The 23,348-nt window shown below is 41.0% G+C and overlaps 1 protein-coding gene across 13 annotated transcripts in view; it reads right to left on the bottom strand.

Annotated features, from left to right (window-relative positions):
• CCDC62 (coiled-coil domain containing 62) overlaps positions 1–23,348 on the bottom strand; it is a 45,476-nt gene that overhangs the window by 7,361 nt on the left and 14,767 nt on the right. For 12 of the 13 annotated variants that reach the window (XM_082641562.1, XM_082641561.1, XM_082641552.1 and 9 more), the window contains 5 exons: positions 16,829–16,917; positions 16,363–16,478; positions 13,629–14,354; positions 11,099–11,249; positions 8,123–8,248 (listed from right to left, as the gene is read on the bottom strand). In XM_082641562.1, coding sequence (XP_082497688.1) covers positions 8,123–8,248; positions 11,099–11,249; positions 13,629–14,354; positions 16,363–16,478; positions 16,829–16,917 — 1,208 coding nt within the window. The remainder of the gene's footprint in view (positions 1–8,122; positions 8,249–11,098; positions 11,250–13,628; positions 14,355–16,362; positions 16,479–16,828; positions 16,918–23,348) is intronic. The other variant, XM_082641558.1, reaches the window with a different exon arrangement.

The following is a 23,348-nucleotide window of genomic DNA, read 5'->3' on the forward strand; positions in this document are numbered from 1 at the left end:
CCCACCAACAGTGCAAGAGGGTTCCCTTTTCTCCACACCCTCTCCAGCATTTGTTGTTTGTAGATTTTCTGATGATGCCTATTCTAACTGGTGTGAGGTGATACCTCATTGTAGTTTTGATTTGCATTTCTCTAATAATGAGGGATGTTGAGCAGCTTTTCATGTGCTTATTGGCCATCTGTATGTCTTCTTTGGAGAAATGTCTATTTAGGTCTTCTGCCCATTTTTGGATTGGGTTTTTTGTTTTTTTAATATTGAGCTGCATGAGCTGTTTATATATTTTGGAGATTAATCCTTTGTCCTAATCCTTTGTCCGTTGATTCATTTGCAAATATTTTCTCCCATTCTGAGGGTTGTCTTTTCATCTCTATGGTTTCCTTTGCTGTGCAAAAGCTTTTAAGTTTCATTAGGCCCCATTTGTTTATTTTTGTTTCTATTTCCATTACTCTAGGAGGTGGATAAAAAAAGATCTTGCTGTGATTTATGTCAAAGAGTGTTCTTCCTATGTTTTCCTCTAAGAGTTTTATAGTGTCCGGTCTTAACATTTAGTTCTCAAATCCATTTTGAGTTTATTTTTGTGTATGGTGTTAGGGAGCGTTCTAATTTCATTCTTTTACATGTAGCTGTCCAGTTTTCCCAGCACCACTTATTGAAGAGACTGTCTGTTCTCCATTGTATATCTTTGCCTCCTTTGTCATAGATTAGTTGACTGTAAGTGTGTGGGTTTATCTCTGGGCTTTCTATCTTATTCCATTGTTCTATGTTTCTGTTTTTGTGCCAGTATCATATTGTCTTGATTATTGTAGCTTTTTAGTATAGTCCGAAGCCAGGGAGTCTGATTCCTCCAGCTCCATTTTTTTCCCTCAAGACTGCTTTGGCTATTTGGGGTCTTTTGTGTCTCCATACAAATTTTAAGACTTTTTGTTCTAGTTCCATAAAAAATGCCATTGGTAATTTGATAGGGATTGCATTGAATCTGTAGATTGCTTTGGGTAGTATAGTCATTTTCACAGTATTGATTCTTCCAATCCAAGAACATGGTATATCTCTCCATCTGTTGGTATCATCTTTAATTTCTTTCATCAGTGTCTTATAGTTTTCTGCATACAGGTCTTTTGTCTCCCTAGGTAGGTTTATTCCTAGGTATTTTATTCTTTTTGTTGAAATGGTAAATGGGAGTGTTTCCTTAATTTCTCTTTCAGATTTTTCATCATTAGTGTATAGGAATGCAAGAGGTTTCTGTGCATTAATTTTGTATCCTGCAGCTTTACCAAATTCATTGATTAGCTCTAATAGTTTTCTGGGGGCATCTTTAGAATTCTCTATGTATAGTATCATGTCATCTGCAAACAGTGACACTTTTACTTCTTCTTTTCCAATTTGTATTCCTTTTATTTCTTTTTCTTCTCTCACTGCCGTGGCTAGGACTTCCAAAACTATGTTGAATAATAGTGGTGAGAGTGGACATCTTTGTCTTGTTCCTGATCTTAGAGGAAATGCTTTCAGTTTTTCACCATTGAGAATGATGTTTGCTGTGGGTTTGTCGTATATATGGCCTTTATTATGTTGAGGTTGGTTCCCTCTGTGCCCACTTTCTGGAGAGTTTTTATCATAAATGGGTGTTGAATTTTGTCAAAAGCTTTTTCTGCATCTATTGAGATGATCATATGGTTTTTATTTTTCAGTTTGTTAATATGGTGTATCACATGGATTGATTTGCGTATACTGAAGAATCCTTGCATCCCTGGGATAAATCCCACTTGATCATGGTGTATGATCTTTTTAATGTGTTGCTGGTTTCTGTTTGCTAGGATTTTTGCTAGGATTCTGTTGAGGATTTTTGCATCTATATTCATCAGTGATATTGGGCTGAAATTTTCTTTTCCTTTTTTTTTTTGCAGTACGCGGGCCTCTCACTGCTGTGGCCCCTCCCATTGCAGAGCACAGGTTCCGGACGTGCAGGCTCAGTGGCCATGGCTCATGGGTCCAGCCGCTCCGTGGCATGTGGGAACTTCCCAGATCGGGGCATGAACCTGTGTCCCCTGCATCAGCAGGCGGACTCTCAACCACTGCGCCACCAGGGAAGCCCATGTAATTTTCTTTTTTTGTAGTATCTTTGTCTGGTTTTGGTAGCAGGGTGATGGTGGCCTCGTAGAATGAGTCTGGGAGTGTTCCTTCCTCTGCAATTTTTTGGAAGAGTTTGAGAAGGATGGGTGTTAGCTCTTCTCTAAATATTTGATAGAATTCACCTGTGAAGCCATCTGGTCCTGGACTTTTGTTTGTTGGAAGATTTTTGATCACAGTTTCAATTTCATTACTTGTGATTGGTCTGTTCATATTTTCTGTTTCTTCCTGGTTCAGTCTTGGAAGGTTATACCTTTCTAAGAATTTGTCCATTTCTTCCAGGTTGTCCATCTTATTGGCATAGAGTTGCTTGTAGTAGTCTCTTAGGATGCTTTGTATTTCTGCGGTGTCTGTTGTAACTTCTCCTTTTTCATTTCTAATTTTATTGATTTGAGTCCTCTCCCTCTTTTTCTTGATGAGTCTGGCTAATGGTTTATCAATTTTGTTTATCTTCTCAAAGAATCAGCTTTTAGTTTTATTGATCTTTGTTATTGTTTTCTTTGTTTCTATTTCATTTATTTCTGCTCTGATCTTTATGATTTCTTTCCTTCTGCTAACTTTGGGTTTTGTTTGTTCTTCTTTCTCTAGTTCCTTTAGGTGTAAGGTTAGATTGTGTATTTGAGATTTTTCTTGTTGCTTGAGGTAGGATTGTATAGCTATAAACTTCCCTCTTAAAACTGCTTTTGCTGCATCCCATAGGTTTTGGATGGTTGTGTTTTCATTGTCATTTGTCTCTAGGTATTTTTTTATTTCTTCTTTGATTTCTTCAGTGATCTCTTGGTTATTTAGTAACGTATTGTTTAGCCTCCATGTGTTTGTGTTTTTTATGTTTTTTTCCCTGTAATTCATTTCTAATCTCATAGCGTTGTAGTCAGAAAAGATGCTTGATATGATTTCAATTTTCTTAAATTTACTGAGGCTTGATTTGTGACCCAAGATGTGATCTATCCTGGAGAGTGTTCCATGTGCACTTGAGAAGAAAGTGTAATCTGCTGGTTTTGGATGGAATGTCCTATAAATATCAATTAAATCTATCTGGTCTATTGTGTCATTTAAAGCTTCTGTTTCCTTATTTAGTTTCATTTTGGATGATCTGTCCATTAGTGTAAGTGAGGTGTTAAAGTCCCCCACTATTATTGTGTTACTGTCGATTTCCTCTTTTATAGCTGTTAGCATTTGCCTTATGTATTGAGGTGCTCCTGTGTTGGGTGCATATATATTTATAATTGTTATATCTTCTTCTTGGATTGATCCCTTGATCATTATGTAATGTCCTTCCTTGTCTCTTGTAACATTCTTTATTTTAAAGCCTATTTTATCTGATATGAGTATTGCTACTCCAGCTTTCTTTTGATTTCCATTTGCATGGAATGTCTTTTTCCATCCCCTCACTAGTCTGTATGTGTCCCTAGGTCTAAAGTGGGTCTCTTGTAGACAGCATACATATGGGTCTTGTTTTTGTATCCATTCAGCAAGCCTGTGTCTTTTGGTTGGAGCATTTAATCCATTCACATTTAAGGTAATTATTGATATGTATGTTGCTATGACCATTTTCTTAATTGTTTTGGGTTTGTTTTTGTAGGTCCTTTTCTTCTCTTGTGTTTCCCACTTAGAGAAGTCCCTTTAGCATTTGTTGTAGAGCTGGTTTGGTGGTGCTGAATACTCTTAGCTTTTGCTTGTCTTTAAAGCTTTTGAGTTCTCCATCGAATCTGAATGAGATCCTTGCCGGGTAGAGTAATCTTGGTTGTAGGTCCTTCCCTTTCATCACTTTAAGTATAACATGCCACTCCCTTCTGGCTTGTAGAGTTTCTGCTGAGAAATCAGCTGTTAACCTTATGGGAGTTCCCTTGTATGTTATGTGTCATTTTTCCCTTGCTGCTTTCAATACTGTTTCTTTGTCTTTAATTTTTGCCAATTTGATTACTATATGTCTCAGCCTGTTTCTCCTTGGGTTTACCCTGTATGGGACTCGCTGCACTTCCTGGACTTGGGTGGCTATTTCCTTTCCCATGTTAGGGAAGTTTTCAACTATAATCTCTTCAAATATCTTCTCTGGTTCTTTCCCTCTCTCTTCTCCTTCTGGGACCCCTATAATGCGAATGTTGTTGCGTTTAATGTTGTCCCGGAGGTCTCTTAGGCTGTCTTCATTTCTTTTCATTCTTTTCTCTTTATTCTGTTCTGCAGCAGTGAATTCCACCATTCTGTCTTCCAGGTCACTTATCCGTTCTTCTGCCTCAGTTATTCTGCCATTGATTCCTTCTAGTGTAGTTTTCACTTCAGTTGTTGTATTGTTCATTCATCTCTGTTTGTTTGCTCTTTAATTCTTCTAGGTCTTTGTTAAACATTTCTTGCATCTTCTCGATCTTTGCCTCCATTCTCTTACCGAGGTCCTGGATCACCTTCACTATCATTATTCTGAATTCTCTTTCTGGAAGGCTGCCTATCTCCACTTCATTTAGTTGTTTTTCTGGGGTTTTATCTTGTTCCTTCATCTGGTACATAGCCCTCTGCCTTTTCATCTTGTCTACCTTTCTGTGAATGTGGTTTTTGTTCCACAGGCTGCAGGATTGTAGTTCTTCTTGCTTCTGCTGTCTGCCCTGTGGTGGATGAGGCTATCTAAGAGGCTTGTGCAAGTTTCCTGCTAGTGTTGGAGGGTCTCCTGCAGAGGCGGGCGGTGGCTGTGGCTCACCATGGGGACCAGGACACTGGCAGCAGAAGTTCTGGAAAGTACTCCTTGGCGTGAGCCCTCCCACAGTCTGCCATCAGCCCCACCAAAGAGCCCAGGAAGCAAAGATGCAAGTTATAAAAGGCAATTATAGTTCTTTATATCATCAACAAACAATTTGAGAATGAAATTTAAAATACCACATATGATGGCATCAATAAACAAAATGTTAGGAATAAATTTTTAAATAGATGTGTAATCGGGCTTCCCTGGTGGCACAGTGGTTAAGAATCCGCCTGCCAATGCAGGGGACACGGGTTCGAGCCCTGGTCCGGGAAGATCCCACATGCCGCGAAGCAACTAAGCCCGTGCACCACAACTACTGAGCCTGCGCTCCAGAGTCCGCGAGCCGCAACTACTGAGCCCACGTGCCACAACTACTGAAGCCCACACACCTAGAGCTCGTGCTCCACAACAAGAGACGCCACCGCAAATGAGAAGCCCACGCACTGCAAAAAAAGAGTAGTCCCCGCTCGCCACAACTAGAGAAAGGCTGCACGCAGCAGCAAAGACCCAATGCAGCCAAAAAAAAAAAAAAAAAGTTCATAGCAGCTTTATCTATAATACTCCAAAATTAGAAACAACCCAAATATCCCATCAACAGGCGAATAAACTAACCATGGTCTATTCATATACAATGGAATATTAATCAGCAATAAAAAGGAGTGAAATACTGATACATATAGCAACATGGATGAATCTCAGAATAATTCTATTGAAAGAAGCTAGATAAGGAGTATCTTACGTGTATGACTGCACTTATATGAAGTTCTAGAACAGGCAAAATTATTCTCTGACGATAAAAGTCAAATCAGTAGCTGCCTAGAGTGGCAGTAAGGGAAGATTCACTCCAAAGAGGATGAGGGAACTTTCTGGGGTGATGGAAATGTTCTATACCTTGATTGGGATGTTGGTTACACTGGTACATATGTGTAATGTACACATACATTAATATACATTAGAGCTAAATAAACTTATTGAACTAGTGATCTATACCAGTTCTTCATTAAAGAACAAGTATATAGGCACTAAAGACATTCTTTTATTTATTTATTTATTTATTTATTTATTTATTTATTTAGGCTGCGTTGGGTCTTCATTGCTGCACGTGAGCTTTCTCTAGTTGTGGCAAGTGGGGGCTACTCTTCATTGCGGTGCACAGCCTTCTCATTGTGGTGGCTTCTCTTGTTGTGGAGCACAGGCACAAGGCGCATGGACTTCAGAAGTTGTGGCACACAGGCTCAGTAGTTGTGGCGCAGGGGCTTAGTTACTCCGCGGCATGTTGGATCTTCCCAGACCAGGGCTCAAACCTGTGTGCCCTGCACTGGCAGGCAGATTCTTAACCACTGCACCACCAGGGAAGCCCTAAAGACCTTCTTAATAAAATGTCTTTATTGACTGAGATAGTATAAATTACACCTCAATGAAGTTTATTTAAAAAGAAAGGTATTTCAGTGTTTTGCGGACCTTTTTAATTTTAGATTTTTTGGTCAGGGATACAAAAAAGTTTAACTCAATGGCCTTCAAATACCTTTAACTATGCCCATAGCACATCCAAGTAATGTACCTGGAATCTTAAAGCATCCGTTTCAAGCTCTTATTTTACAGATTAGGAAATTGGGACCCAAGTATTCTGATTTCAAGTTCAACGTTCTTTTCACTATTTATGTTAGGCTATAAAATCTACAAAGCAACTTATATCATTGCTACTGAAAGGTTCCTGTGCTCAGAAAAAGCAGTTAGAGGGACTTCCCCGGTGGTGCAATGGTTAAGAATCCGCCTGCCAATGCAGGGAACACAGGCTCGATCCCTAGTCCAGGAAGATCCCACATGCCATGGAACAACTAAGCCCACGCACCATACCTACTGAGCCTGCGCTCTAGGGCCCGCGAGCCACAACTACCAAGCCTGTGTGCTGTAACTACCGAAACCCGTGCACCTACAGCCCGTGCTCTGCAACAAGAGAAGCCACTGCAATGAGAAGCCCACACACCACAACGAAGAGTAGCCCCTGCTCACCACAACTAAAGAAAGCCCACACGCAGCAAAGAAGACCCAAACGCAGCCAGAAGGAAAGAGAAAGAGAGAAAGAGAGAGAGAGAGAGAGAGAGAGAAAGAAAGAAGGAAAGAAAGAAAGAAAGAGTAGTATTTAAAAAAAAAAAGGCAGTTAGAATTAACGTGTGAAACACTCCCCGAAGAATGATAAATTTAGGAGATTACTGTTTTGCAATTCCTCATGAAATAACAGATCTAAGTCATAAAAATCAAGGAATGCTAAAATCCTTAAGTGAACTTTAGGGAAACTCTATAATAAAAAAGCTCAGGCTGACAACCTCCTGAACTTCCATCAAGCCTGACATCCAAAAGTGGGACAACCAGACATGAGGATCCTCCCGATACAATGCACTAGGCAGTAGACAGCATCGCCCAGGAAGGCGTCGTCCCAAAACAGACAAAAACCCCAAACTGATCCCAAGTCTAATCAAGTTGCTAGATGGAAACACTAGTTTACAGGAATTTGGGGGATAAAACAACAGACAGGATGGAGTCAGCAAGACCCAGAACGTGGGAAATTCTACTGGACAATGACCCAGTGTTTCTTCCACAAATAAATGGCATTAAAAAACAATGAAAGAAGAAGAAGAAAGAGGAGGAAGAAGAAGGAAGGAAGGAAAGAGAAAGGGAGGGAAGGAGAAGGAACTGTTAGTGATTAAGAGAGACCTTAAGGGACTTATCCAAGCGCCAAGTATGGACCTCGGTTGAGTACTGATTTGAATAACCAGTAAAAAGACATTTTTGAGATAAATGGGGAAACCTTGACATGGTCTAGTCATTAGATGATATTAGACGATGTGAAAAAAGTCCTTATCTGTTAGAGCCACAGAATGAAGTACATATGAGTGAAATGATGTCTAGGATTTGCTTTAAAATGTTTCAGGAGAAAACAGGTACGGATGGGGGAAGACAAAACAAAACAGCAGAAAGCTGATGGTTCCTGAAGCTCTGCGATCGGAATGATTCTTTCTACATCTGTATTTGAAATTTTCTACAATAAAATATTTTTTAAAAGCCCCCCAGAATGTATGTGCATGTGCCCAGGTAACTGGAAGGAGGAAGTCTGGGTGTGGCGACACCTGAGTATGACTTTCTCTTCCTCCTTCAACCCAACCTGCTACCTCCTCCCCTTTCATTCTAACGGAAGGGGACGTTTGCGCACAACGACTGGAGTGTTTGGATACTGCAGGTGGGGTCAAAAGAAAAGGAACCACGTACCTTTCTGGCACTGCTGCTGAGATTCTCAGCGCTGATGGGGAGCAGCGTGCTCAGCTCCAGGTCTGTAACCATCTGACGGGATTCTGCCAGCAAACGCCGAAGCTTGCTGGTGGGAGAAAAATCATCCTGGGAAAACAACACACTTCAAGCATTCAGGAAATCAAGAAGCACTTTTCATTGTTTATGTTTACAAGTACAATGTAACAAACACAAATGTTAACTGCTCATTAACATTGGACTTTAGGTATTACATATCAAAGCAGGGCATTAAACACTAGAAGAACCAAATTCCATTTATTTCTTAGAACCTACTTTGCTAAATAATTTGACTTAAACAGAACTTACTACAACTAATTAAGTAACATCCGTGTGATAAAAGAATCCTAGGCATTGTTTACCTCTCTTAAGTCAACTTGCCAAGGCTGTAATTACCAGGTCAAAATACTTAAAAAATGCAACTTTAACACTAAAGCCTTGTTAGCTTTTAAAAATAAGTGGAAATATGCCTTAGTGTGTTTATTCTTACTTAATTTTCAACTTTGTGTAAAAAGTTTTCCACAGTGTACAATCTGTGAGTTTTCCACAGTGGACATACAATTAACTGTACAATTAAGTGTACAGGGGCTTCCCTGGTGGCGCAGTGCTTAAGAATCCACCTGCCAATGCAGGGGACATGGGTTTGATCCCTGGTCTGGGAAGATCCCACATGCCACGGAGCAGCTAAGCCCGTGCGCCACAACTACTGAGCCTGCGCTCAAGAGTCCGCGAGCCACAACTACGGAGCCCACATGCCACAACTACTGAAGCCCACGTGCCTAGAGCCTGTGCTCCTCAACAAGAGAAGCCACCGCAATGAGAAGCCCGTGCCCCACCACGAAGAGTAGCCCCTGCTCGACACAACTAGAGAAAGCCTGTGTGCAGCAACGAAGACCCAACGCAGCCCAAAATAACTAAATTAATTAAGTGTACAATCTGATGAGTTCCTACATACATGTGTACATGAGTACACACCCATGAAGCCATCCCCACAATGAACACGGGTCGCATTCATCATGCCTTTGGCCCTTTGGAATTCCTGCCTCTGTGAGTGCCTCCTCGCCATTCCCAGACAACTACTGATCTGCTTTCAGTCACCAGAGATTAGTTTGCATCTTCTAGAGTTTTATATAGATGCGTTACATACTTTTGTCTGTCTGGCTTGTTTCACTCAGCATAATTATCTTGAGATTTACCTATGTTGTATGTGTCTAAATAGTTCATTCCTTTTTATTGCTGAGAAGTACTCCATTGTATGGATATACAACAGTTTATCTGTTCACCTACTGCAGTATATTTGGGTTGTTTCCAGGTTTTTTAGCTAGTGCAAATAAAGCTGCTTTAATATTTATGTGGACATATGTTTCCATTTCTCTAGGGGTAGAGCAGCTGGGTCATATGGTAGGTGTATATTTAATTTTTTTTTAAGTAGTTTTTTAACAGAAAGTACCCAGGTGTTTTCCAAAGTGGCTCTACCATTTACATTCCCACCATCAGTGAACAAAAGTCCCAGGTGCTCCCGATTCTAGTCAACACTTGATGCAGTCAATTTTGAACAAAGAGAACTAACACTCATCAAATACCCATTAGGGGCCAGGCCCTACAATATCCCCTTTAAACAAAGCAACTGTGATGTTATAATTGCATATTTGCAGGCGAAGAAACTGAGGCTCAAAGAAATTAAATAACTGTACTAACGTCACTGAGCTAAGACAAAGCAAAACCGGGACCTGAACCCAGATGAGTTTGATTTCAAACCCGGATATCTTCCCAAAATAACACCCAAAATAACTAAGTTTACTTGAACTTATTTTCTTTACGAACCACCTGCAAGGGGGACCCCATTCATGTTGGAAACACTGGCTTATCCACAATAACGACACTGTAGACACAACCTCACTGCCTGTCTGTAGGGGCCTGGACACACTGCGGTTTATTCAATCACTGGACCGCACATCAAGCAACAATCAAAATGAAGAGGCTAGGTCCACAGTGTCAGCACAGATGAAGGTCACAAAACACTGACAAAGCTGGAAAATCACATCAGAAAGGGATATAGACAGCAGTTTACCATTCATGTACATTTTAAACAAAGCAATAGTAATTTTTTTTAAATTGTGGTATAGTTGCTTTACAACGTTGTGTCAGTTTCTGCTATATAACGAAGTGAATCAGCTATGTGTATACATATATCCCCTCCCTCTTGGACCTTCCTCCCTCCCCCACCCCTCCCCCTCCCCCCCGCATCTAGGTCACCACAGAGCACTGAGCTGAGCTTCCCTGTGCTATACGGCAGGTGCCCACTAGCTATCTGTTTTACACATGGTAGTGTATATATGTCAATCCCAATCTCCCAATTCATCCCCCTCTTCCCCGGCGCCGTGTACACACGTCTGTTCTCTACGCCTGCGTCTCTATTCCTGCCCTTAAGTATACAGTTTTATGTAAAACATAAAAGCATAAAGCAAGCATGGACGCAACTTCAGGGTAGTGGTTAACTGGTGGGGGTGGAGGGTAGGCACACGCAGAATGGCACATGAACTTACCCTTTATCTGTAACATTTTATTTCTTTAGCAAGTTGAAAAATAAAGCAAACATGGCAAAATGTCAACGTGTTAAATCTGAATGTAAGTACGTAGTTACTTGTATTTTTCATTTTCTGTGTGTTTAAAATATTTATTAAAAATAGATATATCAATCACCTGGAGGGCCTGAGGGCATCCTACCTGAAGTTATCTATAGGATATTTAAAGAAAAGAGAAGGTAAATAATTATGACTTCAGTTATGTAATATAAATTAAAGTCCTATAATTAAAAAAAAAAAACCTGAAGAATAGCCAAAATTAAGCACACTAACAATAGTGCTCTAGGAGAATTAGAAGTATGCTGGGGAGAAGTCTTGCTTGAATAAGCTGGGTATTTCTAAGTGAAATACAAACCTTTTCACTGGGCAATGCTGCATCTTTGTTGACTAACAAAATCTTAGATGAGTTCTTTTTATCAGAAGAGGACCCCGTCTCTATCAACTTCTCATCCTCTCTTAAGGCAGATTTTGAAGAACCCAGACAGTGGGACTGCTGGATCAACTCACTGTGAATAATAAAACCAAAACAAAAACAGGCATCTTGAAACAACAGCAAACATGTCACCAATACTGTTATACATGAAAGTATCTCAACAGGACAAAAAAAAAAAGTGTTTTCTTTTCTGATGATGAAGCTCAAGTTTGAATAGAACATTAGAGACTTGAGCAGAATATTTGTGTAGAATATTATAAATGAATGCATACCTTTAGCAGTAAGAATTAAAACCAAATTCTTCGTTAAAGGGTAACTACAGGAGAGAGAATTGCCTTCCTCCCCACACCCACAAAAAAAAGCAAAGAAAAGAAGGTGTGAGAGACGGGATCATCCAAAAGAGGAAAAAACTGAATACAGCACAAGGTTAAACATTTGAAGATTTTAGGTTTTTGGTTTGTGAGGCTGATTTTTGTTAATGGTCTTTTACAAGTCCTTCTGTGAAAGCAGAATGGCACTGTTGTGGGTCCTTGATTCTTCCATAGGGTCTTAGTAGTTAGAGAACAGACACGTGTAGCTAAGTTTCTGGTGTGTTGTTAACACCGGGCTCAAAGCAGAGCTGAGAGCAAGAGGCCCTGGAAACCTCTTCCTCCCACAGGCCCTGTAAGGCCGGCAGAGCAGGCCGTGGCCCCCTCCACATGTAAACCCCTGCACGGCAAATGGAATGGTGGTATAAACGTGACCATTTTAGTCAGATGATGAAGTAGGTACATAAGCTCGTATAATCTAAGGAAAAACAGGAAAACATCAGTATCTTTTCCACTTAATCACGTGTTTGTCATGCGATGCCTTGGCAAATGCCTCTGCTGGCAGAACAGGGAGTCACTTGAATCATTTCAAGCCACGGAGGTCAAAAGGGCCTTGAGGGCTTCCCTGGTGGCGCAGTGGTTGAGAGTGCGCCTGCCGATGCAGGGGACATGGGTTCGTGCCCCGGTCTGGGAGGATCCCACGTGCCACGGAGTGGCTGGGCCCGTGAGCCATGGCCGCTGAGCCTGCGCGTCCGGAGCCTGTGCTCCACAACGGGAGAGGCCACAGCAGTGAGAGGCCCGCGTACCGCAAAAAAAAAAAAAAAAGGCTCTCAATACAGAGACTTCATCCTTTCTGTAATTTAAGATCAAAGAGCTAGGTTTCCTTTAACAATAGCAGACATTAGTGTAGCACCCCTCAACTAACTACAAGATTCAGCAATTCGAACAGTAAGATAAGCCTGAAAAATGCAGCATATGCCAGAAACTAATCCATTCCTTTTCTCTTAAATAAACCAGTTGGGGGCTTCCCTGGTGGCACAGTGGTTGAGAGTCCACCTGCCGATGCAGGGGACACGGGTTCGTACCCCGGTCTGGGAGGATCCCACATGCGGCGGAGCGGCTGGGCCCGTGAGCCATGGCCGCTGAGCCTGCGCGTCCGGAGCCTGTGCTCCGCAACGGGAGAGGCCACAACAGTGAGAGGCCCGCCTACCGCAAAAACAAACAAACAAACAAACAAAAAAACAACCAGTTGGATAAGGTGGTCAAAAGGCACAAACTTCCAGCTATGAGATACATAAGAACTAGGGATTTCATGTACAGTAGGATTAATGTACTTAACACTGCTGTCGATTATATATAAAAGTTGTTGAGAAAGTAAATCCTAAGAGTTCTCATCACAAGGAAAAAATATTTTTTTTTTCTTTTTCTTTTTTTTGTGTCTCTATGAGATGATGGATGTTCACTAAACCTATTGTGGTCATCATTTCCTGATGCACTGGAATCATCATGCCGAACACCTTAAACTTATACAGTGCTGTATGTCAGTTATATCTCAATAAAACTGGGAAAAAAAAAACAATAACTGTTACCAGCTTATTAAATACAAATATTCTTTCTCCTGCATGATTTTTAAAAGTAAGAAAGTTTGGGAAATGTAAAGTGAACACAAAGGCCAAAGCAGTTGGATGTGTAAATAAGCCAATGGGGGCAAAAAGAATGTCTTATCTGGGGTCTAGGGAATGTAATCTGGACATGAAAGAAACAGCTTATCGATTCAAAAGGATCCTGGCTGAGGAATGCTCCAGAGCTGCATTCTACCCTGTAAAGTGACCTCCCCGTTTGTTTTAAAATAAAACATATTTGCTCAGCTCATGACAACTGGCTTTGTTTTTAAGCAAAACTTTTGCCTCAGAAGCTGTCCTAGGCACAAACTTCTCACTGGTCCAATACAGTCTCTGTACAATCAAAACCTCAACAGCCTACCCTGTGATGAAAAGAGGAAACGGTTTGTCAAACGCAATTTCTGTTTCTAAATACTGCTTTCCATTTCACAGTTGGCATGAAGTGGCTACTGCAGCCCTTTTATATTTCTCAAAACCGTAAGTAGGCTCCCTGGGTGTTTACAAACATGAAACGAGACTGACCTTGTAGAGGAGTTGTGTTTGGTTCCACTGGCACTTTCCGAACAAGTGCACACCGATTTGTGGCGCACGATTCTCTGCACTTTGGAAGGCTTGAAGATGCTCATCCATTCCACTTCAGACATGTGGCCTGGAGCTTCGATTATGAAGTTACTCGGGTGGCAGCACTCGGATGCCCACATGTCACTTTCATCCAGACAGGCTTCGCTTTTATGGCAACATGAGACTCCAGACCTTTCCAGGTGATCTTGACATTTGACATCTAGCTTTTCTGGTTGTTTTGAACCAGAACAGTCGGCCAGGCCCAGGTAAAGGCTGACGTCATGCCACTTTTCATTGGATCCAGATGTTGATGCTTCCGAGAGTTGTTCCTCTTCATTCTGAATCCCAGCTCCATTACCTTTTGGTGATTTTGCGTGGATCTTGCAAAATGTACTTTTGTTTTCGGGTTTAGTCTGGATTTTTCCTCCCAGAGACCAAGACTTTTGTTTCTCCACTAAGTCTTTTGCAAATAGAGATGAGATAGCAATTACACTTTTTCCCCCAAATGAAGGATTAACCTGTAGTTTCTTCTCTTTGCATACATCATAAGAGCTCTCGTCTGACTTATTTTGCTGAACCAACGTGATCTCAAATTTTTGGTCCTTAACCAGTGACTTCTGATTGTCCTCCCTCTTAAAATCGACTTTTAGGTGGTTATTTTCAAGGTCTGATAAACACATTTCTCTGCTATGGTGGCATTACAAAAAACGGAAGTTATAAGATACACTTGATACTGTTGTTCTAAATATTTCACTCAAACCTCATCAGCTGAGCTAAGCCCTAGTAAGACCCATTTGTCTGAGTTGAAAATATGAGGTAGAATTTTTATATTCTTCGGAGCCCAATTTTAGCCCAACCTCCTCCAGGAAGTCTTGCGACCACCACAGCCACTCCCCTCTTCCCATCCTTAATGTCCACTGCACTGACTCTCCATACTGCAAATCATTATCTTACTGTATATATTTATATCTAATTAATCAGATAGCACATTTCCTATTATAACTATATCATTCACTGTTTCATACATATAAAAGTTTTGTCAAAAGATTCTTAAGGGGTTCCCTGGTGGTGCAGTGGTTGGGAGTCTGCCTGCCAATGCAGGGGACACAGATTCGTGCCCTGGTGTGGGAAGATCCCACATGCCGCGGAGCGGCTGGGCCCGTGAACCATGGCCGCTGAGCCTGTGCGTCCGGAGCCTGTGCTCCGCAACGGGAGAGGCCTGCGTACCGCAAAAAAAAAAAAAAAAAAAAAAAGATTCTTAAGGTTTTTGTTCACACGTAGAAGCATTTTTAATCCTCCTGGAACCTAAGACAGCCTTTAACATACACTAAGTGTTCTGTAAATACTCGTTGACTGATCTGTTATTTCTCTTCCTAATTCACAGTTAAATAGACATAAAGTCAGGATTGAAAGGCAAGGGAGAGTCAAGGTACAACGATAAGTTGGAAAGTGCCGAATGTGTTCACCATACTGCATTCATGACCATCCCATTTGTCTGCTGGATACTTATGCATCTATACATTGAAAACTGGTCTAAGGTAAAAGTGATACCACATGTGCATAAAATAAAAATCACTGTGATAAACCTTCTAATAAATTGTCAAAGGTTTTCGTGTCACACCTATTCAGGTGTTCTAATCTGTATGATTCTAATCCCTCCTTCTAGAATGGGATAAGCCACTTTATGTTCTTAAAGAATAACCTCAATCATCCAGCCCAGGTACCTCCCAGGGGAAATGCAGTGCAAAAAGGAAAAAGAGCCAATAGGTTAGGGGCTTCTGCCTGCAAGAGGTCGCTGGGTTGGTCTGGTGTTTATGGGTAGCAGCCACATACAGCTGGGATACAGAGCAATGGTGCAACAACCCCCAGCAAAAGACCTCGAAGAAGAGTACAGCAAATGCAGCAAAGTGTGGGTGAGTCCCCAGTTCTACTGTCTGTAGCAACAGCTGCTCCCTACATCCCTCCCTGCAGCTCTGACCACCCCCATCCTGAACTCCACCCTCCGGGGAAAGGAGCTGCGTCATCCAGCCCAGCTTCTGCTCCTACATGCCGTGATGGGGAACTCCCCGAATTCCTGTTCCTTTCCATGACTCCCTGTACCATTTCTGCTTGTAAAAGTGGACTCAATTTAACTGTGGGGCAGTTGTATGCTTGTTAAATTAAACCAGACCTCATATATTTATATTTTAATTTGACAGAAACCAATTTAATTCACACACTGCCTTTTACAGGTAAGAGTAGACGTCTCCTCCTATTAACAAGGAAAATGGGAAAATCAAGCTGAGAGCAGAGATCACCCTCAGCTGAACTTCTACTGCAGTTATTTATACCATTCTTTGGCATTATTTTAAGCAAGTACCATGCCCAATATATCTTCCTTTTCCCTATTCCTAGCCCGTGCCTAAAATATTGAGTGCTGAATGAATGAATGATTCATCTCTGTAATTTCTACTTTAGCTCAAAGCCTTCTACACGACAAACACACAAATAATGTGCTTAATGAATTTAATCAAATGGTTAAATTAAGATCATGCCTAAAATTCTCACTACCACCCAGGATTAGCTCACATATATTTATTCCCTACGACCCACCAAACAGTAATTAAGTACTGGCCCACAGCAGGTACTTAACAAATATTGACTGAATGATGGAATAAAATACAAGATCATATTAATAGCATCATACTAAGATTACCTGGATTCCAGGGCCTTTGATTCCTCCATCTTTGAGTCATATATCTGTATTAATTCCTGAGAATTTTCCACATTGAAATGAAGAAACTGCAGATCACGCTGTTGTTTTATGTAAATCTGTCGTAGATATTGATAAATCAAAATAAAGTGTAACAACAAAGCTAAACTGAGCCAACTACTGGCACTTTCAAATGCCAAAACAGATCAGATAGTGACTAAAGAACTATGCTGAATATGTTTGCTTTTCTTTTTCCTATGTTAGCCCTGAGATTTGTTAATGTAACTAGTCTCCTAACCTTTAATTACCATAAGCAAGACCCTATCTGCTAGGTTAATATGATACACCTTTAATGTAGTCAGGATTCCAAAAGCATCATAAACGAAATCACTGGGCATACACTTTTCCTAATTTGATGTTTGTTTACAAGCGTTTCCCACCTAATAGAGAAGGGTAAGTGGGAACCTACCTGTCTCAGATTATGCAGCTCCGCGCTCAGGCGTTCTTGCTTTGACTTTGCGATATCCAGTAACTCGTCTTTCCTTTTTTCTCGCTCTACTATTTAAGAACAAATATTATTAAAACGTTTTTCACCAGCCCATATTGACACAAACCTCTTCATTTCCAACAATTTTACGCGCGGCTAACTTTTTTCCCCTCCTTCCTGAATTTTAAAATTGCAAAATGGATGGCTGGAAAGAGCTTTAATCAGTGATTCTGACTAGATCCTTCACCAAATTTGAAAACTTTCACAGTATAATTAATGTTAAGTCAAAAAAGTATTCGAAACTGTACCAACTCTCTGCTCATATGACATGTGTGTGTCTGTATGTAGATATGCATAGAAAAAGGCTGAGAGCAAGCATACTGAAGTATCAAATTAAGTTGTTTTTTAGATGGAAGGATTAACGACAATTATTTTCCTTTTTTTTGAGGGGGTGGTTTCTAAATCTCTAAATTTAATACATATTACTTTATTCTTTACTTACTTATTCACATTACACAGGTAACTTACAAATGCATTTTCCTTGTAAAAATCCAAACAGCATATTACTTTTACCAACAGAAAAAAACTAACATTACAAGGGGCAAAAAAAAAAAAATCACTATTTTCACCAGTATGTAAGTCAATCTGATATAATCTCACAATCAGGCCACTTGTATGTATTCTCACTGAGCAAAAACTGAAGATATGTGGACCTGTGAGGTGACCCCACAGGTAGACAAACTTGTCTTTCCATTTTTTTTTTTTTTTCCTTTCTGTGGCACGCAGGACTCTCACTGTTGTGGCCTCTCCCGTTGCGGAGCACAGGCTCCGGACGCGCAGGCCCAGCGGCCATGGCTCACGGGCCCTGCCACTCCGTGGCATGTAGGATCCTCCTGGACCGGGGCACGAACCCGTGTCCCCTGCATCGGCAGGCGGACCCTCAACCACTGCGCCACCAGGGAAGCCCTGTCTTTCCATTTTAATGAAAGTCCAGCACTCCTTTACAGACTTTCTTTTTCTTGAAAACTCTTTACCTGATGGGTAATTAAGATTAAGAATTTTCTTTAATATACATAGTATTACACTCAATTTTCTAGCACAAAAAGACAGAACAGAGGTTTTTTTTTTTTTTAATCTTCATTCTTTTACAAAGACCATAAACATTCTGCCGAAACGCAGACACTTTGCTGTTACTAGAGTTGGGGTATGAGAAATCAGTACTTTAAAAAGTTTCAGAACTTGGCAGATGAGAACCCCCAGAAAGGAAAGATCTAAAGTGTTATACGAAGACTTGTACGGGAAAAAAATATTAATATTATGCTTAAGGGGAAATAATTTCATTCACATAGAAGTGATAGATCAACAATAAATGTCTCACCTAAAAAAACCCACTATCTTTATAAGAAGTTCAAGCTAAATGCATAAAATGACCCTCTAATTATTAATACATGAATCGGTTTTGAGTGAATCAGGTGCAGCCTAAATCAAAATTGACAACTTCTATGGTTTATTAACAAAGCACCTTTTCCACATGTCATTTTTCTCATGGATGAAAAAGAATACAAATCTTTATTATTATCGCTTTACATTTGGAGCGTCACAGAAACCATTTAAGGACAAAGGCACGAGCTTTGCTGGAGACAGCGGCTCTACCTGGACAGCTTTTCTGCAAAGTGTCTGCTGGTGGTCACTGGGGACCAGGCGGAATAAAGCATGAGCAGGGACCTATGCAAGCCACCACCTCCTAGCCAAACACGCTTAATGCTCAGCCCTTCGGATACGGGTCAGCAGCAATCTTTTTTTTTTTTTAAGATGTTTTTTGATATGGGCCATTAAAATTTTTTTTTAATTTATTTATTTTGGCCTGCATTGGGTCTTCACTGCTGCACGTGCGTTTTTCTCTGGTTGTGGCGAGAGAGGGCTACTCTTTGTTGCGGTGTGAGGGCTTCTCATTGCGGTGGCTTCTCTTGTTGTGGAGCACGGGCTCTAGGCACACAGGCTTCAGTAGTTGTGGCACATGGGCTCAGCAGCTGTGGCTCGCAGGCCTAGAGTGCAGGCTCAGTAGTTGTGGTGCACGGGCTTAGTTGCTCCGCGGCATGTGGCATCTTTCCAGACCAGGAATCAAACCCGTGTCCCAGTGAAATCAAGGAAACACTCCCATTTACCATTGCAACAAAAAGAATAAAATATCTAGGAATAAACCTACCTAAGGAGACAAAAGACCTGTATGCAGAAAATTATAAGACACTGATGAAAGAAATTAAAGATGATACAAATAGATGGAGAGATGTACCATGTTCTTGGATTGGAAGAATCAACATTGTGAAAATGACTCTACTACCCAAAGCAATCTACAGATTCAATGCAATCCCTATCAAACTACCACTGGCATTTTTCACAGAACTAGAACAAAAAATTTCACAATTTGTATGGAAACACAAAAGACCCCGAATAGCCAAAGCAATCTTGAGAACGAAAAATGGAGCTGGAGGAATCAGGCTCCCTGACTTCAGACTATACTACAAAGCTACAGTAATCAAGACAGTATGGTACTGGCACAAAAACAGAAAGATAGATCAATGGAACAGGATAGAAAGCCCAGAGTTAAACCCACGGACATATGGTCACCTTATCTTTGATAAAGGAGGCAGGAATGTACAGTGGAGAAAGGACAGTCTCTTCAATAAGTGGTGCTGGGAAAACTGGATAGGGACATGTAAAAGTATGAGATTAGATCACTCCCTAACACCATACACAAAAATAAGCTCAAAATGGATTAAAGACCTAAATGTAAGGCCAGACACTATCAAACTCTTAGAGGAAAACATAGGCAGAACACTCTATGACATAAATCACAGCAAGATCCTTTTTGACCCACCTCCTAGAGAAATGGAAATAAAGACAAAAATAAACACATGGGACCTAATGAAACTTAAAAGCTTTTGCACAGCAAAGGAAACCATAAACAAGACCAAAAGACAACCCTCAGAATGGGAGAAAATATTTGCAAATGAAGCAACTGACAAAGGATTAATCTCCAAAATTTATAAGCAGCTCATGCAGCTCAATAACAAAAAAACAAACAACCCAATCCAAAAATGGGCAGAAGACCTAAAAAGACATTTCTCCACAGAAGATATACAGACTGCCAACAAACACATGAAAGGATGCTCAACATCTTTACTCATTAGAGAAATGCAAATCAAAACTACAATGAGATATCATCTCACACCAGTCAGAATGGCCATCATCAAAAAATCTAGAAACAATAAATGCTGGAGAGGGTGTGGAGAAAAGGGAACACTCTTGCACTGTTGGTGGGAATGTGAATTGGTACAGCCGCTATGGAGAACGGTATGGAGGTTCCTTAAAAAACTACAAATAGAACTACCATATGACCCAGCAATCCCACTACTGGGCATATACCCTGAGAAAACCATAATTCAAAAAGAGACATGTACCAAAATGTTCATAGCAGCCCTATTTACAATAGCCCGGAGATGGAAACAACCTAAGTGTCCATCATCGGATGAATGGATAAAGAAGATGTGGCACATATATACAATGGAATATTACTCAGCCATAAAAAGAAATGAAATTGAGCTATTTGTAATGAGGTGGATAGACCTAGAGTCTGTCATACAGAGTGAAGTAAGTCAGAAAGAGAAAGACAAATACTGTATGCTAACACATATATATGGAATTTAAGAAAAAAAAAATGTCATGAAGAACATAGGGGTAAGACAGGAATAAAGACACAGACCTACTAGAGAATGGACTTGAGGATATGGGGAGGGGGAAGGGTAAGCTGTGACAAAGTGAAAGAGCGGCATGGACATATATACACTACCAACGTGAGGTAGATAGCTAGTGGGAAGCAGCCGCATAGCACAGGGAGATCAGCTCGGTACTTTGTGACCGCCTGGAGGGGTGGGATAGGGAGGGTGGGAGGGAGACGCAAAAGGGAGGGGATATGGAAACATATGTATATGTATAACTGATTAAATTTGTTATAAAGCAAAAAAATAAAATAAAATAAATTAAAAAAAAAAAAAAAAAAAAAAACCCGTGTCCCTTGCATTGGCAGGCGGATTCTTAACCACTGTGCCACCAGGGAAGTCCGATGTGGACCATTTTTAAAGTCTTTATTGAATTTGCCACAATATTGCTTCTGTTCCATGACTTGGCTTTTGGCCACGAGGCATGTGGGATCCTAGCTCCCCGACCAAGGATCGAACCCTCACCCCCAGCGTTGGAAGGCAAAGTCCTAACCACTGGACCGCCGGGGAAGTCCCGCATCATCTTACTTTTAAAGGTAATCCTCGTGCACAGAATTGAGAACGTGGCACAGTGAAAGCCACGGCGTCGGGTTTAAAACTTACGTCTCTTCAATCCTGAATTTATTTCTTTGCATTAGGTGAGTCAACACCATAACAAAAGCCTATAAAAGTAGTGCACTTGAGGGGCCTCCCTGGTGGCGCAGTGGTTGAGAGTCCGCCTGCCAATGCAGGGGACACGGGTTCGTGCCCTGGCCCGGGAAGATCCCACATGCCGCGGAGCGGCTGGGCCCGTGAGCCATGGCTGCTGAGCCTGCGCGTCTGGAGCCTGTGCTCCACAACGGGAGAGGCCGCAACAGTGAGAGGCCCGCCTACCGCAAAAAAAAAAAAAAAAAAAAAGTAGTGCACTTGCAATGTTTATGTAGAGTCGCATTTAGTTTATGTGAATTCAACTCTATGCACAAAGAAAACAGTAAAATAGTAGCTCTTTCCCGGTGGAAGTGACGCCCTCAGGGCGTCTGGGACTCCAGGCTGTCCTCAGCTCTACCCACCTCTTCCATTAACAGCATGATCACACACTGGGTGCATTCCCGGCATTGGCATTCGAGGATAATTTTAAATATATTTCAATACTGCCTTAATCTGACTTTAGAATAATCTACTGTTACACGAAATAGAATTGTTTCCTTAGATCTGATACTTTCCTACGTGGCTGGGTTATCTGGGGTCAAAGTGGAGTGAGTCCGCCTATTTCACAAGTTGGTCACTGAAGACAAAGAGGTATGGAACCCTGCTGACACCTGCCTGAGCAGGCAGCCTAAGGAAGACAGCACAGAGGAAGGGGTGCTGAAGTCTGGACCTGCCAAATTCTGATCAAGCTTCTGTGCCTTTTACTGCCTGGGAGACCTTCACTCAATCTCACAGGGCCTCGTTTATGGGACTCGCAGGGCCACAGAAATGTAAACCAGTATCATTGTTTTGTTTGGAAACTTCTTATAAGCAACATGTACAAATGAAACATGTCTCTAAGCCTATGTGAAGAACTTCATCTTCAACAAAAGGAAAGAGAAGGTTTGAACTTAAAAGTACATTTTTAAGACATCTTCCAACCTTGAATAAAATGTGTTAATTTTTAGCCATGACACCTGATAGCATATTATCCTGTCAAGCCTTTAAAAATTCTTTTCAGGCTTTAATTCACTTTTATAATTTAAACACACAAAAATTGTTCTGAGACAGTGGTACGAATTGAAAAGATATTTAAGAAATCAGCTTAGGGCTTCCCTGGGGGCGCAGTGGTTGAGAGTCCGCCTGCCGATGCAGAGGACACGGGTTCGTGCCCCAGTCCGGGAAGATCCCACATGCCGCAGAGCGGCTGGGCCTGTGAGCCATGGCCGCTGAGCCTGCGTGTCCGGAGCCTGTGCTCTGCAACGGGAGAGGCCACAACAGTGAGAGACCCGCGTACCGCAAAAAAAAAAAGAAATCAGCTTAGAAAAGGATAAAAAAATATTTCACAAACTGGATTTATTAGAGTTTTATCTAACAAATTACATATACTTTACCTAGTAATACATAATAGAATGTATGAGTAAAAACAGATGAGCCAAAAAAAAAGGAGATTATTAAACTGTTCTGTAAATGTTGTTCCTTCCTCTGACCTCGCACAGCATTTTATTCACAGCATCTATAGAGCACTGAACTCTCTTTGGGCCCATGAGCTCCTTAGTCACTAGCAGAGTGCCTGGCACACAGATGCCGATCCAAAGATTGCGGGAATGCAACTGTAAAGCTACAAACATATGTATATATGTATATCTTTGTGCAGATGTACAAATATATGTATATCTTTATGTAAGTATCTGTAACAACGTAAGACATAATTACTTTGAGACGCAGGAATCCTAGAAATAATGGAAATAGTGACCTCTAGTGGTAGAAAACTGCATGTCCCCAATCTTTAATCACATGAGATTAAAATTAAGAATTTCATTTTATTTGAAAAAAATGTAATATAATACTGTATTCTGCCCTTTAACTTATAGAAGTGTAGTCTCTTCCTAGAAGGAAGGACACTGAGGGTAGGTATGAGTAGACCCAAACATGTTCACTTAGTTAATTAAATTCTTTTTTCTTTTGGCCATACCACATGGCATGCGGGATCTTAGTTCCCTGACCAGGGATCGAACCCGCGCCCCCTGCAGTGGAAGCGCGGAGTCCTAACCACT

Source organism: Mesoplodon mirus, assembly GCF_964341445.2.
Source record: "Mesoplodon mirus genome assembly, chromosome: 13".
Classification (NCBI taxonomy): domain Eukaryota; kingdom Metazoa; phylum Chordata; class Mammalia; order Artiodactyla; family Ziphiidae; genus Mesoplodon; species Mesoplodon mirus.